The sequence below is a fragment of the Rhipicephalus sanguineus genome, chromosome 7 (assembly GCF_013339695.2).
Source record: "Rhipicephalus sanguineus isolate Rsan-2018 chromosome 7, BIME_Rsan_1.4, whole genome shotgun sequence".
NCBI classification, from domain to species: Eukaryota; Metazoa; Arthropoda; class Arachnida; order Ixodida; family Ixodidae; genus Rhipicephalus; species Rhipicephalus sanguineus.
The window spans coordinates 130,457,128-130,475,950 of record NC_051182.1 but is presented as its reverse complement, the minus strand read 5'-3'; the positions used below and the strand labels follow the sequence as shown (position 1 = coordinate 130,475,950).

Genomic DNA, 18,823 nt, shown 5'->3' with positions numbered 1-18,823 from the left:
TCAGTACCCCTTTAATATTTCGTCAAGTGAGTCAACTACTCAACCCGTCGTACTTTGTATTTTAGCTGTAATATCCCAGGTGACAATATTTAACTGGGACCAGCTGAAAGCCAATGGGTTACCAACTGGTTCTAATTGGTCCCCAGCAGGAACCACTCCAATCTCGAAACGGAACCAGCTGCAGCGAGTTTTCTGGCATTGAAACCAACCGAAGCCGGTTGGCTAGAAACAGAACCAGCTGGAACGTGTTGGTATGAAAACCAGCTAGAAACTGTTGGTCTCCGAATCAATTAAACCAAGTGGTCTGGGGCCAGAACGTATATACTAGCTGACCTAGCAAGAAGTTTTTTTTTGTTGTCCAGAACCAGCTGCACCCAGGCTAATAGCACCCAGGATTACGTGTGGTATTTATGCGGTTCAACTGCAAAAAAAAAAAAGAAATTAGCTCTTGCAGGCGGTCTCCGAGGGTCCAAGTCGGTCATCTATTGTAACACGAGCCATGTTACACGACGACAGAGGGAATGAAATTTAAGGCTTACAGTCAGTCCATATTTCTTTCCCCAAAGGTTCTTTGCCGTATGGATAAAGATAACAACACTGTCATAAACAATACTTGCTTATACTTGCTTGGTTTGGTTGCAATTCAATATTTTCACTTCTGCTGATATTATATGCAGAGCGAACAGTATGCGTCCACTACTGCATCGTATGTGTCCTCAAACCATAGGTCGGCAAATAGTGCAGAGCTCGCTCAGACTCACTCACGAAACGTATCTTGCCCTTAGGGCTCACTCGGACTCAGACTCAACAAACTTTTCCTCAACCGTACTCATTCGGACTCAACAAAATGCAATTCCATAGGACTCACTCAGACTCACGGCTCGATATGAGTCTCAGTGAGTCGACACATGAGTCCGTTAGCCTATAATTAGCTTTTTCTGCCATAGTACCAATGCTCTTTAACACCAATATCTCGCACAATCGGTGCTCTACTAGCACATTTTGATCTCGCACCTTCAAATACGAGTTATCAGAGTTTTCAATTCAGTAAGGACATTCTTTTTATTGAAAGAGATGACTCACACGAGATATTTTTATCAATGACTTCCTGCGCAACTCACGCCTGTGATCATTAAGTATTGAGTTGACGTATTAACGGTAGCGCGTGGAAGTATGTGTGAGTTGACGTGAGTATAAACGTGAGCCGACATAAGGCTGATAGTAATGCTGGAGTTGAGATGATGATAGGACCACAGGTTGGCAAAAAATGTGGAGCTCGCTCAGACTCACTCATGAAAGATATTTTGCCCTTAGTGCTCACACGGACTCAGACTCAAGAAACTTTTGCTCAATCGGACTCACTCACACTCTGACCCAACAAACTTTTTCTCAAACGGACTCAGACTCAATATAATTTTCCTCAAACGGACTCCCTCGTACTCAGATTCACTAGAATTTTTCTCAACTGGGCTCAGACTCACAAAACATTACTCACTCAGACCCGTGCCTCCTCTATTTTTCAGTGCCTGGGCGAACGCTCCCCTCCGGCCGTCGAGCGCTTGCTCGCCGCTGCCGCGTGGTGGCGCTGTGCAAGTACACTACGGGTCTATTTATGCTGATGATATTGTTACGGGGATGATTTATTCAGTTAATACTGATCGAGTTAATGCTGCACAGAGAGGACAGGATCGTAGGACAACAGGGCAGCCTCAGACTCAAACCCACAACAACAACGTTGTCGTCTTCCTCCATTGGGTGTCATTTCAGCGCCCGTGCCTGAGTCACCTTTGCATACCCGTGACATTACCCCGGCCGGCAAAGCACCATCCCGGTGCCTGTTATGGTTAGAAGGGCGTGTCACCGTTGTAGGGCTTCAGGCGAGAAACGTGCACGATGTCAGTTCTCGGTGTAGCAGTCGATGAGTTTGTGGTCGGGGAAATCTCATAGGTGACAGGTGTCACCTGGCGCAAGACTCGGTAGGGCCCGACGTATCGCGCCAGAAGCTTCTCGCAGAGGCCAACACGACGGGATGGGAGCCAGAGTAGAACGAGAGAGCCCGGAGGGAAATCGGCATCCCTATGTCGGCTATCATAGAGGGACTTCTGTGCAGTCTGGGACGACGAGAACCGAGCGCGGGCTACTGTACGTGCGATGAGAGCACGGGTGATGGCATCTTGAGCGTACGAAGTGGTGGAAGGTGGGTCAGACGGAAGCAGGGAGTCGAAAGGTAGTAACGGATCACGGCCAAAAAGAAGATAAAACGGTGAGTAGCCGGCTGTGTCATGACGCGACGAGTTGTAGGCGAAGGTGACGAACGGGAGGGCAATGTCCCAATCGGTGTGGTCGTCAGATACATACATGGAAAGCATGTCTGTCAGGGTGCGGTTAAGGCGTTCCGTAAGTCCGTTAGTCTGGGGGTGGTAAGACGTGGTGAAGTTGTGACGAGTAGCACAAGATCGAAGTAGGTCATCAACCACACGAGACAGGAAGCAGCGACCACGGTCTGTGAGTAGGTGACGAGGAGCGCCATGCTGGAGAATAATGTCGTAGAGGAGGAAATCTGCAACGTCAGTCGCACAGCTGGTCGGTATCGCTCGAGTGATTGCATACCGAGTGGCATAATCCGTGGCTACTGCAACCCATTTATTTCCATTTGTCGAAGTTGGAAAGGGACCTAACAAGTCCAACCCCACTCGATAAAACGGCTCGGCTGGGACTTCAATAGGCTGAAGGCGACCGGCAGGGGGAACCGTATCTTATTTGCGGACAGCCAAGATGATATACAGCGACTGGCAGATATATGCGGAAGGGAATGTGAGGCTCTAGGACTAGGATTTAGTGCAACAAAATGTGGATTGATGGTATTCAATGATCACGAAGACCATGCGGTCTTTATACAGGGCCAAAAAATACCGAGGGTAAGCGAGTACAAGTACCTCGGAGTATGGGTAAATGAGGGGGATAGATATATGGAGGTACAAGAGAAAGCATCGGTAGCAAAGGGAAAGAGGAATGCTGCAATTATGAAGCACAGAGCTTTATGGGGGTACAATAGGTACGAGGTGCTTCGAGGACTGTGGAAAGGTGTGATGGTCCCGGGGCTTACATTTGGGAACTCAGTGGTGTGCATGAAATGAGAGGTACAATCAGGAATGGATGTAAATCAAAGGACGGTGGGCCGCCTCGCGTTGGGCGCTCACGGGAAGACGACAAATGAGGCTGTAAAGGGTGATATGGGATGGACAGGCTTTGAAGTGCGGGAAGCTCAGAGCAAAATGAGATTCGAAGAGAGGCTGAGGAAAATGAAGAAGAGTAGATGGGCAGAGAAGGTTTTCAGGTATCTGTATAGAAAAAGCGTTGACACGCAGTGGAGAAAAAGAACTAGGAGGCTCACCAGTAAATATACGGCTAGCAGTGCGGGCGATATGGCAACAAGGAGCATTAAGCGGAAGGTCAGAGAGGCGGAGAGGACTTATTGGATGGCAGCGATGGAAAAGAAGCCGGCTCTGAGTAACTACCGAAAGGGAAAAAAACGAAATAAGGAGGGAAAGGTTTTATGATAATTCAAGGGGAAGCGCTTTACTGTTTGAAGCAAGGTCGGGCTGCCTTAGAACGCGTAGTTATAAAGCGAGATTCAGTAACGAAGAAGAACAATGTACATGCTGCGGGGGAACTAAGGAAACGATGGAACATGTACTGATTGAATGTGGCGATATTCACCCAGGTATACGTCTGGGCACGAGTCTACATGAAGCCTTGGGTTTTAGGGACAACAATGGAAAGCTGAACACGTCCGCGATAGAAATAAGTAAGAGACGGTTAGAGCATTGGTGGCAGAAAAGTAGAGATAAAGAACAAAAAATAAATAATGGGGGAAAAATAAGGTCATTCTGCCTTAAGAGGTAGCGAGATAGACCGTGAATTTATATTTTTTTGGTATAATAACATAGATTTAATCAATATAGATAAGGTATTAGGCCAACATGAAACAAGGAAGCTTTTCCTTTTTTTTTTCTTCGAGCCTGGTGGCAGACATGTCACCGCCCCTTTACAAAGGGGACGCTCATAGCATCCATCCACGGGAAGCTGGTGCTGAACGGCCGCGCGTCTCACGAAGCTCACGAATTCGTGTTTGCATCTCAGTTTAATTGCATTTGTGCTTCTTGGAAGCTTTCACAGGTACAGGGGGATGGAAAGAAACGGGAACATAGCGGCGCGCTGTTTTCATCAAGCTCTAACCGTCGTGGCAATAAAAAAGATGCTAGATGGTCTTTTATTGTGTCATGGATGACGTCGTCTTTTCACCAATTATCCAGGCTATAACCACTTGAAAATAAATGCGAAACATCAAAGAATGCAGATGCCGCATGTTCGCGTGTCTTTCCATGCCCGCTGTTCGTATTCCACAGGCAGTCTGTCAGTCCGTGCTGCCGGTTCGATACTTGCACTCGAGTTTGATAGTATTCGCGTTTTATTTTTTATTTCAGGCTATTGCAACCGCCCCAATGCCTTAGTATGTCATACTGTCGTGTTCCACTCTGCAAATAGAACTGAAAGAAATCACGATTATCTTCATTTATTTCCCTTTTTTCGACGGTCAATTTTTGCGTTTGATGAGACATCTAAGGCTTTCGCCTTAATAGACTGTTCGGCTGTCGTTCCATGAAATTCCAGCTGCCGCTAGTGTTCGGTAGAGGTGGCTTGCAGTAATTAGGTGGGATAATTGGTCTCCTAATACATCTTCAAACTACACTAGAATATGCAGCCGTCGTTTGCGACGCGAAGATTTCATTGAATATAAGAAGCGGCGGCTTAAGGATGCAGTAGCGTCACTCTTTGCAGACTACCCTTCACGTTTGCAGCCCAAGGTGACAACTGAACGAAGCATGGCAAGTATCCCTAAAGGTGACCGTGTCGCATCCGAACAGTCAACCAGTGCATGTAGTACCAGTAGCAACGCTGCCTCGCGATCGCCGCCATGTGCATGCAGCGCTGACATTAGGTCCCAAAGCTGAAGAATCGGAGCCCATGGACACCACATGCGCTACCGGCGAAACAACCGACAATCATTATGTTGAGTGTCACAATAAATGAGTGCACAAGGCTGAGCAGGCTGCCCCATGCGACAAAAGCGTCCAGGTCGACAGCCATTCGGCTTCTACACTTTGCTCACTACCGAAAAGGGCAAATGGAAGAGAAAAGGAAGATACCTGAGGAGCCAGATACTGAGGCTACAACAATGCGTCGACAAATACAAAGACGAGCTCAAGCAACTGACAACAGGCCGCGCCATTTTTCACGCCTTTCACATTGGCTCAAGTTGAGAGTCGGCACTACGACTTTATACTTGAACGACAGCGTCTGTTCACACACATCAATCAGTATTGCAGGAAGCGCGTGGCATATGTAGCTATTTTTGTTTGTTTTTCGTACTACCACAATTTAACTGGTTTAAGTTCTGAAATGGTGGAATCACTTGGCATAGTTCCTCTTTTTCTGGCATCAGCTGTTCCTCTTTCCCGGTGGCAACAAATGTAATTCTCAAAAGCTTTACGAAGGGAACGGGCGATCACGTATATTTCTAAAGCAGTGTAGTGACATTTCATGCAATTTAACGCATGAACTCCAGGCTTGCGTGTAGTGTGCTACACCAGTAGACTGTGGCTCGCATCGGGGAACTTTAAGCGCCCAAGCTTTCAGTATTCGCTCCTGGCAAATGCTGCTTTCAAATATCCACTTTGAGACAGTCAAACACCGACACTCAGTCAAGCGAACCTAACGGTGACAAAACAATTTTCCGCGCATCACTGGCATGCGCTCTCTGGTATCGGGCTAGCAGACGACGCGCGAGCGTCTCGATCAAATAACCGCGAAAGACACATGCCTTCGAAATGGGCTGGTTGCCCAGAACGACAAGTGCTTCATGGTTCCAGTTTATGAATTTTCATTATACTTTAAACGACGTGAATACAGCCGAAAACTGCACCATATAGCAGCTTCGAATGCAGCCACGGCATTCGTTTCCGCGAGCGACGACGCGTCGGCAGGTGTACTACCGTGGCGGCGCCCGGCGGCTAAAAGCCGCACTAGGGCAGACGGTCGGTTCCCATTGCGCTCCGCTCCTTCACCCAGGCACAGTAAAGGAACCAAATGGGTTCAGCTGGGACCATCTGGAATCCAATGGGTTACCAACTGGTTATAATTGGTCCCCAGCAGGAACCACTCAAGTCTCGAAATGGAACGAGCTGCAACGAGTTTTCTGGCACTGGAACAAGCTGGAGCCAGTTAGCTAGGAAACAGAACCAGCTGTAACCAGTTGGTCTCCTAATCAAGTAAACCAAGTAACCTGGAGCCAAAACGTATATACTAGCTGACCTCGCAAGAAATTTTTTGTGTGTCTAGAACCAGCTGCACCCCAGGCTAATAGCGCCCAGGATTGCGTGTGGAATTGACGTGGTTCAATTGGAAAAAAGAAATTAGCTTTTGCAGGTGGTCTCCGAAGGTCCAAGTCGGTCATCTATTGTAACACGAGCTAATGTACACGACGCTAGAGGAAATGAAATTTAAGGCTGTCCGTCAGTCCATATTTATTTACCCAGAGGTTCTTTGCCGTATGGTTAAAAATAACAACACTGTCATAAACAATACTTGCTTGTGCAATAGGTTTGGTTGCAAGCCAAAATTCTCACTCCTGCTGATATTATATGCAGACCGAACTGTATGCCTCCACTCCTGCATCGTATGTGTCCTCAAACCATAGGTCGGCAAAAAGTGCAGAGCTCACTCAGACTTACTCACGAAACGTATCTTGCCCTTAGGGCTCACTCAGACTCAGTCTCAACAAACTTTTCCTCAACCGTAATCATTCGGACTCAGCAAAATACAATTCCATAGGACTCACTCAGACTCACGGCTCGATATCAGTCTCAGTGACTCTACTCATGAGTCCGTTAGCCTATAATTAGCTTTTTCTACCATAGTATCAATGCTCTTTAACACCAATATCTCGCACAATCGGTGCTCTACTAGCACACTTTGATCTCGCACCTTCAAATACGAGTTATCAGAGTTTGCAATTAGGTTAGGACATTCTTTTTATTGAAAGAGATGACTCACGCGAGATATTTTTATCAATGACTTCCTGCGCAACTCACGCCTGTGATCAATAAGTATTGAGCTGACGTATTAACGGTAGCGCGTGGAAGTATGTGTGAGTTGACGTGAGTATAAACGTGAGCCGACATAAGGCTGATAGTAATGCTGGAGTTGAGATGATAGGACCACAGGGCGGCAAAAAATGTGGAGCTCAGCTCAGACTCACTCATGGAAAATATTTTGCCCTTAGTGCTCACACGGACTCAGACTCAACAAACTTTTCCTCAACCGGACTCACTCGGACACAGGCTCAACAAACTTTTCCTCAACCGGGCTCCCTCGGACTCGCACTCACAAAAACATTAATCACTCAGACTCGGACCTTCCACCCCCCCCCCTCCTGCCATTCCCACCCTACGCCCCTGTCAAGAGTGTGTAGCAAGGTGCGAGTGTGAGCATCAATGAGCACCTGAGTCGGAGAAGCCATGAGTACGAGGCGAGTGCGCCTCATAGGCCTGACTGGCTGCCCGGGCGGCGCTGCGAAAACGGAGCTAAAAAAGCGCCCCCTTCGATAAGTTCTTTGGTTTCGAGTAGTCAGACTGGCGGCCGCATGCAGCACTAAGCTCAGATGCGCAATGGAGCCGCCGGTGTCGGTTGTGCTGCGCTTTGGATCTCGGCCAATTGCTGGCGTGGCTGAGTTCTTCAGGCCAAGCAATCTGCGTAAACGCAAGAAGCTCGTCAACGTCAAGTATGTTTACGACGTGCAGGAGATTGAAGGAACCGTTTCGGCGCGCTGCAACTCGCAAGAGCAGCGAATCTCATATGACGTTGAACTCGAGTTAAGTTTTACGAGGCATGCTCGCGCGATAACGACAGTGCATAAACGAAAAGATTGCTGTTAAGAAAGCCGAAATGATTTGCATTACACGACGAAACGGAATCAAGAAAGGTCCAGTGACGAAGGCTAGCCGTCGGCGGCCCGAATGAGGGCATTCGCGCCGTGTGCCGTTTTCTGCCGCATTCAGTCGCAAACACACTTTTTCCCCATGCACGGTCGTAATTTTCAACATTTGCTTCTAGGGAATTCGTCAAATTCTGTCAGCGTGCGGTGGCGGTCGAGAAGCGACGGCGCGCAATGTTTACAGCCGACCGCTGGAAGCAGCCGGCTGTAAGCTGCCGGAAAAATCGTAGGGCACGTACGCAGGGTGACTCATGGCATCGTTTTAAGTGCGAATGCACTTTAGGGTGTATCCACACGACGGACCGAATCCGTCTTTTCCGCGGCGGACGGCGCATCACGTGACCCCGCGTCACGGATTTGTGCCATCCGTGGCGCGTCCGCGGACGTCGCGGACGGAAAATGCCAAGCTCTTTTTCGCATTCGGATTCGCGCGGAATAACACAACAGATTTAGCCGAAGGTGCCATTATCGGTCTGGCAACAAGCGCTGCTTTTTCTTTTTCTCGTATGGAACTCCATCTTCAACTTAAAAGAAACTCTGCGCCGTAGACGGAAACATAAAAACCTCCAATAATTTTGCTAGCGATGAATACGTTTTCGACTTTCAGACTGCTCGCGCCATCTAGAGAAAAAAGGAACAAGCAAGCATTCGCACATTATTATGACCTCTGGGATTTGGTAGCACTCGCGCTACCGCAGATCACCGAGCTCATGTTCTGTTAATAGAGGCACTCGCTAAGCCTACAGCTCTCAGAAAACGAGTACGGCGCTCGGAAAGAGTACCAAATTGTCATGAATACGCTGCCGGCGAAGCTTGAGGACGCAAACCTAAAGCCGACACAATCGTCAGTTTAGGACTAACAGGCCGTGCAATGCGCGGCGAAGAGCTTAAAGATTCGAAGCGGGCAGCTCTCGCTTCAGACAGTGCCGCCATGTTTTTTTGCTGCGGCGCGTCCGTCTAATCGCTTCGTCCGTCGTCTGGATGTGGTTTCCAGCCGGACGGGCGGCGGAACGATCGTCCGCGGACGAGATGTCCGCGGATAAGTCCGTCGTGTGGATACACGCTTATAAGCGACCCTGAATCCGCCGTCCCATAGCAACGGCGCGAGGAGCGGAGAGGAGCGTCTGTAGCAACGGCGCAGCGACGTCACGCCCGCGTGACTGCGCGCGCTCCGCCCTCCGCTCCGTGGCTGCGCGCGCCCCGCGCTTGCCTGTGGTGATGAAGGCCGGCGGCGAGACGCCGAACGAAAGCGTGCGAAGCGAGCCGCCGAGTACCCCGAAGCCGATCTGGTGCGGGGACGCGCGATGCGTGAGCGAGCGCGGGCCCTCGAATTCGATCTATGATTCGATCGGCCGGACGCGCGCTTCAGCGAGACTTCCTGGACCGCAGCTTCGGATATAGCTGCGCGGTGTGCGATCGACTGTGGTTCGACAACAACCTGAGCCCCATCTCGGGCGTGCGCAACGCCGCCAACAAGTTGAACGCGTTGCGGGTTCTTTGGAACGAGTTCGGAAGACAGATCATCATCATCAGTAAAAGTGCTTTGCACTTAAAAACGGCCAGACCTCCGTGGGTCGGCTGGCGCGTGCTCTCTCGCTGCCGTCTCCTGCGCTCGGCTCTGCAGTTTAGTCGCGCGCGCCCCCTCATAGCATCACCCCGTGCTTCGCACTTCCTCATACTCCCCTTCGGGGAAATGCGGGTTTTTTTCTCGTTTCCCATTTCCCACGAAATGCCGGCTGCGTATCCTCGTGATCGCCGTCGGCAGCCACGGCGTACCGTCTGGACTGCACACAGGGAATATGTACATATATAAACGCGTGCACGCGCGTACGAAAAGTAATCAGCACGTTGCGTTGCAAACCACGTTTTGCTCGCGTACTCACTTCACGCGTCGGACGGCACGTATCCAGGGGTTCCGTCGCTCCACTTCCTACGGCTTTCAGGGGAACCAGTAAAACCGCACATCAGGATCCTTACCCCCACTTTCGAGGCAATTAACCACGCAACAATAACGGCGGCGACCGCGCTTCGGGACCGCGCGCTGCTCAGAGCCGTCGCCTGGACCACCTGCTTTCGGCACTGTTTGTTGAAGCAGGGATCGCTCGTCAGACATGTCAGACTCTGCAGGCACAGCGGACAAGTTCCTGCGTACGTTTTAAGCTCTTTTTGAGCCTGAAAACTAGGCGCAAAATTAAGTAAAACGCTCAAAGCAACTGAGAACTGCGTAACTCGCCGGTCAGCGTCCATTTTTGACTACCCAAGCAACTTCGGCGCACGCCACCAGGCTCCGCCACAGTACTCAAAACTCCAGCGCGTCAGCCCTATACTCAGTGTGAGTGTGATTGTTAGTATGTGAACATCATCGAGTACCGTTGCGCCTGAACTGTAGGTCTCCAGGAATCGGGTGACCTCTCCAGTTTTCGGGGTTCACCGTGTGAATGCACGCTGATGGGTGCGCGTATTGGGGGCAGGTAAATGCGGCCAAGCATAAGTGTACATTGCGCAATAAGCACGCAATGATGCAATTCTCCTGAACGCGGTAACTGTTGATCATCGATCATTAGGCAGTTTTAGAATAGCGTACGCAAAGCTTTGCATTGGCTTTTCGCGCAACTGCGCATGCCTAACCGCTTGCGGGATCCAGTTAACTGACGGAAATAGCGGGCCGCAAACGGTAACGCTAACTTAGCGCACGCTATTCTAAAGCTGCCTATTAGGGAGCTTTCGAATAGCGTACGCAAAGCTTTGCGTTGGCTTTTCGCGCAACTGCGGATGCGTCATACGCTAACCGCTTGCGGGCTCCCGTTGAGTGACGGAAATAGCGGGCCGCAAACGCTAACGATAACTTCGCGTACGCTATTATAAAACTGCCCATTATCACGTTACCGCCATTACCGCGTTCATCGAGCAACGGGAGAGGGGTTTGTACACCCTCCCCGCACCAACGCCATTAGTGCGAGACACTGGCGGCCGGAAGAACAGCCCTACCGACGCGACAGCATTTCCGCCGTCACCCCCATTCAAGAATGGAACCGCCCGAAATTGGCGCGCATCGAGCACCCAAGGGCCAAGACAACGGCACAACGGCCTGTCTGGATCTCGCCTATCGCTACGGCAGATGCGGCAGATGCTCCTGTGCGTCGCCTGAGGCGCTTTCCCGCCTACCCCTCTGCACGCGGCAAGTGCGGCAGCATTCGGTTCAACTCCACACAACCACTGGGCTCTCTGCAAGCCTTTATCGCAAGGCAGGCATGACTTCATTTTGCGTTGAATGCTATCGTATACTACTAGCTCGGGTAAATAATAAACATGTCGCGGAAAGGCGAAGCGCGTTGCTGTTTTGCGTTGCCAACGCAGGCGGTTCGCCATACACGGTATTTTCTTCTACAAACAGTGGTTCTTTTCTTTGAAGTGAGGGCGACTCCTTTTCGAGTATTGTTAGTGATAGTTTTGTAGGCACGCGGCAAGACTAAAACGCACCACAAGACGCATGCGTCGAATTCCAAAACCGCAATATATATATAGTGATTGTTGGAGGAAGAATAAGGCACTTATTTCTGTTTCCCAGCGACCGTAACTGCCACACCAGAGAATATCTACCACTTGCCACACCTCCATAACCGTGAAGAATGGACGCGCCCACTCCAACAGAGGGGCGGCCGGCAAGCCGGAGCGTTTTGGTCGCCGAAGTTTCAGCCGTTCACCTTGGCTGGAATGTAGAATATGTGCGTTCACGGAAGCGGGTTCCTGCATTGAATAACCGCTTTTATAATCCTTTTTTGAAACTTTCGTCATAGCACGTAGAAGGGGGATGGTTTTGCGTTGTTGAAGTCGGCTGACGCTGGACGCAAAGCCACCCCTCAACCGTTTATACTCTCCTCTCTGCGTGCTGTTAGAATTGTGTGAACTTTTCTCCCATTTGCACCCGATTCCTATACCTTAAACACCGGCCGCATTATCGTAACCTTTTTAAGCAAACCTCGTTATATCGGTGGCGGCATCGTACATGAAAAAATCAAAGCCCCTTTCTAAAAGAAAGATGGTTGAACGCGAACCTTTCTCCTATGCAAACGGAATCAAAGTCCAAAGCCAACGACCACGCCACGAATCCAAAACATGTGGAGTGACCCGATGCGATGTATATATACGATTTGATTGTTTGTTTTAGATTTGTGTTTTTTTATTATTGAATTTGAATGAAGACACATTTAGTAAGTTGTATAGTCTGTATTTTAGATCACGTAGCCATTGATTACACGCACACATTCACACTTTCACGGACGACTATACATTTGCACAGTGTTCCCTTGTGATCGCTGTGGCAGACAACCAGAGGCTCCGCGTAACGTGCCTGCTTGCAAACGTGAAATCAATGCAAGAACGGTGTTGCATCGTGCGTCTTTGTACTCATTTTTGTCTATCACAGAGAGCACATAAAGACATACGTTTGCTATATTCTTACATCAAGACACACATCAAGACATACATTTGCAATATTCTTTTTTTTTTTAATTTAAAGACATACTGAACAGATGTGGCTAAAGATGAGGGAAAACATCGAAATTCTACTTTCAAGATGTCATTGTTCCGATAAACATATAACTTATTTCACAAATTTTTGAAGACTTGGCTGCATTTCCGGTGGTTTCTGAGCGCGCGGCGGCTGCACGCCAGCGCGTGCGTAGTTGCGCATCCACGGCCGTGACGTCAGGCGTCCCCGCAACGGCAGCAGGTTTCGCGCTTTCCTGTCCTGCTACTTCCCTTTTCCTCCTCTCCTTTACATCCCATTCTCCACTTTCCGCAAAGGCACTGAGAGATGCCCCACCCCGGAGTATTGTTCCCTGCTGGTGCCGTTCGTACTGGTTCTAGGAATTGTAGGGAGGGCGGAGCGGGTTGAGACGCGGGCGACGGCTAGCATGTTTGGCGCGCCGATTTCCGCTGAAGTTTGACGTCACCACCTCTAGTTCACGGCGCGGACGATGGACGCCGCAGTGTGTGAAAAAAAAACCATTAAATTCATTATTTTTCTCCAGTTTACGCCTGAATACGAGGATGTGTTAACCAATTTCAGCATCCAAGCTTTCAATTGGGCTGGAAGTCTCGGCGGCAAAAGATTTGTTCAGTATACCTTCAAGTCATGGCCTTCTGACGTCGAGCTATGATAGTTGATTTATGTGCTACTTTTTTAACAGGTATCCGGCCATGGGCAAAGCCAGAAGACGGACGTCTCAACAGGCCGCCAGCCCTGTTCAAAGCTCTCAAAGAACAATCAGCGAGAATCCGAGGCAAGATTCCGCCACATCGACAGCAGACCAAGGGTTAGTAATTTGTGTGCGTCATACGTTTCTGAAATGTTATAAGAAATTCCCTAGTGCTTGATCCATCCGTTATTTTCAGTTTATGAAAATTGCTGCTTTCTATCGCGTATTTTTTCTTCACGTTTTACTAAACTTTATATTAGCATTAACAATCACATTTTAATAATGTACAACATAATACACCTTGCGGTAGTTTAGATGTTATTACATGGTCTCTTCTTGTTTTTTTTTTTACGAGAGCAGTAACTTAATAAGCTAACCTGCATCGGCAGTTTCAGATGTGTGTCGAACTGTACACGATGCGGAAACCGTGTCTGAACCGGAGCTTTAGCCGGAACTGAAGCCGAACGAACATTCTCAGAACGTGCCGGAACCCGAACTGATCCTGACCGGATAAAAATAATGGCTAGTGGTTCAGCTTAGAAATCCTTCAAGCACGCAGAGCGAGAACGGGAGCACGACAACATACAGCACGATTCTTCGTCCGCTTCTCCAAATAGCAGATCGTGATGGCTAACGAGTGCAGTAGTCTACGTGAATGGCAATATGGCCAAAGCTATACGGATATGTACGCATAGACGCTTCCACTTCTGTACTAAGCCATACCCCTAGCTTTGCGCAGCCGAAACATTGTTCGAAGGAGCTTCGCATAATCGCCAAGTTCCCAATATGGCTGCTAGAATATCTTTCTACTATCTGAGTCATCAAACTACACTGCACTAACCGTACTGCATGCCAAGGTTTGTTTAGGTAATGGTGACCGATTAGCAACAGCACAAGGAAAGACTAATTAATAATAATAATAATAATAATAATAATATTAATAGTAATAATAATAATAATTTCATTACTGGCACGAGCAACGTGTGACGCTCGTTGTTTCTCTTTTAACCCTTTGAGAGTTTTCGCCGTACATGTACGTCATCACCTGACAGGCACTAAACGGTTTTCGTCGTACATGTACGGCATAGCCTGTATGTTTAAAACGCGCGCCTTTTTCGATCATTTCTATTGCTTGACATGTGCTTTCTTTATTGTGAAGTATGAAAAAAAAGAATAAAACCTCGGCCCGCACCATAACAATATAGCAGGCGATATGTGCTGCCACACTTAGGGAATACGTGGAATTTTTTTCATCCGCCGATGTCTCTCTGTTGTAGATTTTTGTTTTGCTTCCCAAAGCGGCGCGCCGGCTATCGCTTGCCCATCCAAACGCGTTCGTAGTGCGGCTGGATTTAAAGGGGCACTAAGGGCAAATAATTTATGTCAGAGTGAAAGCTTAATGTATGACAACGTCTAAAACGGCAATATTATCAACATCAGTGCCCTACATACCGAGAATTTAAGCTAAATGTATCACACGATGAGCGCCACGAGCGGCACATTTTCGAAATGATCCCGATGACGTATGAGAGTCTGCCTACAATTAATCACTGGTAATCAAACTAGCAGCAATAAAAAAAGAACCTTCCGTGCATCCTTTAAACGCGCGCCTTTTTCGATCATTTCTCTTGCTTGGAATGCCACAGGATTTCTTTTGCTTGGAATGCCGACAACTGCCACAGTTGTTACTTCGTGTCAGAGCAGCGCGCTACAACCCAACGCTCTTACATTTTTGTTTTTATTAAAAATTCGGTGCGTGGAGTGACCCCTCCGCGTCTCCTGCCGCGCGGTGGCGTTCGGCGCATTCTTTACCCGGCGGTCCACATCGCGAGTCGGTACAGAAATGGGCCTCCTTTTAGTGCGCTTCTCAAGGGCAGTTTTCAAACTAAAGGAAAATGTAGGAGCGTTGCTTTAAAGCGCGCCCATCGGGCAATCTCGCGAATGATACTGCACAGGCTGCAGCATCTCCGAGCTCTGCGTGTCGCCAGCGTTACATGGTGTATATAAATAGGTCGCCGTTAGTATCCTTAACAGCCGGCGGCACACACGTGGCTGAGATGTTTAAAGCGGCGTGCTGCTGAACGAGGGGTCGCAGGCTCGAATCCCTATGGTGCGGTTTGGAATTTTTTTTCTTCCGATTTCTTATTCTTTGTGGCTTTTATATATATATATATATATATATATATATATATATATATATATATATATATATATATATATATATCCAGGACATGACGGCAACGGCGAAAACCAGCCGAGAGTGTCCACACAATTGCCATCACAATAAAAGCGGGTACGTGCCAGCAGCTCCTAGCATAGCATAGCCAAGGATAGTATAGTAAGGGGGAGATGAAGGGAAGTGAGGGTGAGGGGGAGGGGAGAGAGTAAAAATGACAAAGCCTTCTATAGTTTAGCAAGTGGTGGGAAACGGGAAGAATGAAGGAAAGGGGGAGACGAAAGGGTAAACGATAGCATAACCATGAACAGTATGGGATAGCCAGGGGTCGTAAAGAGAAGTCAGGGTGAGTATTATGAGGGTGAGGAGGAAAGGGGGCGATATAGAAAGAGATAAGGAAACGAAGAAGAGGTAGAAAAGTATATAGAAAAAGCGAAGCATGAAAAAAAGAAGACCAAGAAAGAGGAAAGAACTGAAGCTGCGTTCGCCAAGTTGTAGCGCTTACTTGCCAGCTCCGACGTTTACTCATATTGCACAGACGTGGAACTGGCTTCGATTTCTTTCTATTTTCATAGCTCTAAATTAACCTGTCTGATTGATCTGCCTAATTTGGCATTCCTAACGAGTTCCTGTATGGCCACGTGGATGGTGAGTCTTTCACGCTAGTCTATACGTCAGTTTTGGGGGTAATCAGACCTCACTTTTGCCCACTCTGAAATAAAGTGGCATCATTCATCCCATTTAGAGAGCTAGCTATCGCAGGCAGAACCAGCTGTAGGATTTCGGCGCTGCTATTGTTGTTTTCATAAATGAGGGATGAACAGATCTCGTCTTGTCTTAGATGTTGTCTAATGTTCGATGCATATTCCTTCAATCGCAGGTCCCCTGATGAGCATGTCTCCCACTCAGAAAGAGGCGGCAACAGGTCCTTGCAGTGCGGCGTGTGTGACAAAGTTTTCAGCCACAGGTCTCAACTACGAACACACTTGTTTTTCCACGCTCGCGTCAAACGGTACGCCTGTGACGTGTGCGGTAGGAAATACATGCTAAAGGCCAGTCTGGTGATCCACAGTCGCACGCACACGGGCGAGAGGCCCTTCGAATGTTCGTCCTGCCCAGCCACGTTCATCAGCCGCAAGAGTCTGAGAAGACACATGATGACTCACACCAGCGAAAGACCGCACGAATGCAGCGTCTGTGGAAAGAGATTTTCCACGAAAGCAAAGCTCGCGTACCACGCAGTGACCCACACGGGGGAGAAGGCGTTCGCCTGCCACGTGTGCGGCCGAAAATTTTCCCAGACAGGCGCACTCAGGATCCATGCCCGTACGCACACAGGGGAGAGGCCGTACGCCTGCCACCTATGTCCCGCTACGTTCTCACACTTGCCTACGCTGAAAAGGCACGTTGCGAGCCACACCGGCGAGCGACCTCACAAATGCGACGTGTGCGGACAGAGTTTCACATCGCGGTGCAACCTTTGGCGGCATAAGTTCGTTCACTCGGGTGTGAAGAAGTTTAGTTGTGAGCAGTGCGGCAGCGCGTTTAGTCTGAAACAAGGGCTAACGAGACACCTCCGCAAGCACACGGGCGAGAAGCCTTACCACTGTCACCTATGCCCCGCTGCTTTCGCGGAGACGGGTGCTCTAAAACAACACGTTCTGACCCACACTGGTGAGAGACCTCACAAGTGCGACACATGCCAGAAGAGTTTCAGATCAGTACGCAGCCTTCAGCAGCATAAGATTATTCACTCGGCTGTAAAAAAGTATAGTTGTCAATTCTGTAGCCGCACATTTAATTTCAAACAAGCTCTAACAAACCACACTTCTGCACACACAGGGAACAAGCCGTACCTCTGCCACCTATGCCCTGCTGCATTCGCGGAATCGGGTACGCTAAAAAAGCACGTTCTGACCCACACCGGTGAGCGACCTCATGGGTGTGACATATGTGGGAGGAGATTTGCCCTTAGATCGAACCTTTCGCGGCATAAGCGTATTCACTCAAAGAGTACCTAAGCATGGCCGCCAGTTCAGTAGCAGTAAAAATCATTCAAGTTTTTTGTTTATATGCACAAATGACTTGTTGTCCGAGACAATAAAATATACCGTTGATTTAGACTGCTCTTTTGTACGTGGCTCCCAGATTTTTTTGAAACTATGTGCATGTGGGCCGAAGCCCACATGCCTAATACATCAGCCAGAACATAAATTAGTACGTAACTGATGAGCCCAGTGCAATATCGAAATTATGTGGTGTACGAGAAAATCCTATTTTATGTGATATATTGTGATTGAGTGCTTATTTTTTGGGGTGGTTGAATCTTAAATACGATATACCACTCTCTTCTAGTGCGAATGAGCCAAAATAAAAGGGTACTGACACAAAGGATTGGCATCGCGTTTTTTTTTTTTTTTTTTTTGCTGCAATGTGTTGCTGAGGGCCTGCTGCAGCGCGCGACAGATAATTAATTAAATGCTCCTCATTACTGACCAGTCTCAGTTTCGGTATGCGAGAGCTCCAAAAACGACAAGCCGCCGGATGCAACTATCACCACCCAGCGTGTGCAACGCTCGACGACTTCAGCACACAGAACTGTGACGCACTTCCGCACGGTCCGCCGCCCAGACAGCACAAGCATATCAAGAAATCCTTTCTAACAAGAAACTGGAAAGCAGTGTCGCCAAACACAAAACTTTCAACGCATGCGTTGCTGCCACAAACTCGCGAGCAGCCGTCAAAAGAGAAATGGCGGCTATAACGTCGTCGTAACTTGTATCGGCTGCTGCGTGGTGACGTCGGAGAGGTAGGGGGGTCGTCTTCGAGTTACCTTTAAGGGTGTCAAATGCCACGAGGTACGGCGTATAGCGCTCTATCGCGCACGCGAACTTTAAGATTCGTATAAAATACCTTCCAAGCTATATTCGCTGTTGATATCTTGTAGATGATATACGCATGTTTACGGGAATCGATCCCGCAGGCAATCTCGGCGGCGAAGTCTTGTGTCAGTACCCCTTTAATATTTCGTCAAGTGTGTCAACTACTCAATCTGTCGTACTTTGTATTTTAACCGTTATATCCCAGGTGACAATATTTAACTGGGACCAGCTGAAAGCCAATGGGTTATCAACTGGTTCTAATTGGTCCCCAGCAGGAACCACTCCAATCTCGAAATGGAACCCGCTGCAGCGAGTTTTCTGGCACTGAAACTGAAGCCAGTTAGCTAGGAAACAGAACCAGCCGAAACCAGTTGGTCTGAAAACCAGCTAGAAACAGTTGGTCTTCGAATCAATTACACCAAGCGGCCTGGATCCAGAACGTATATTCTAGCTGACCTGGCAAGAACTTGTTTTGTCCAGAACCAGCTGCACCCAGGCTAACAGCACC

At 48.6% G+C, this 18,823-nt stretch overlaps 1 protein-coding gene across 1 annotated transcript in view; it reads left to right on the top strand.

Annotated features, from left to right (window-relative positions):
- Positions 1 to 17,454, top strand: part of LOC119399028 (zinc finger protein OZF-like) — a 39,256-nt gene extending 21,802 nt beyond the window's left edge. The window contains exons 2-4 of the mRNA XM_049417504.1: positions 13,249 to 13,374; positions 16,314 to 17,107; positions 17,276 to 17,454. Of these exons, the coding sequence (XP_049273461.1) occupies positions 13,249 to 13,374; positions 16,314 to 17,107; positions 17,276 to 17,454 (1,099 nt within the window). The remainder of the gene's footprint in view (positions 1 to 13,248; positions 13,375 to 16,313; positions 17,108 to 17,275) is intronic.
- The last annotated feature ends 1,369 nt before the right edge of the window (positions 17,455 to 18,823 follow it).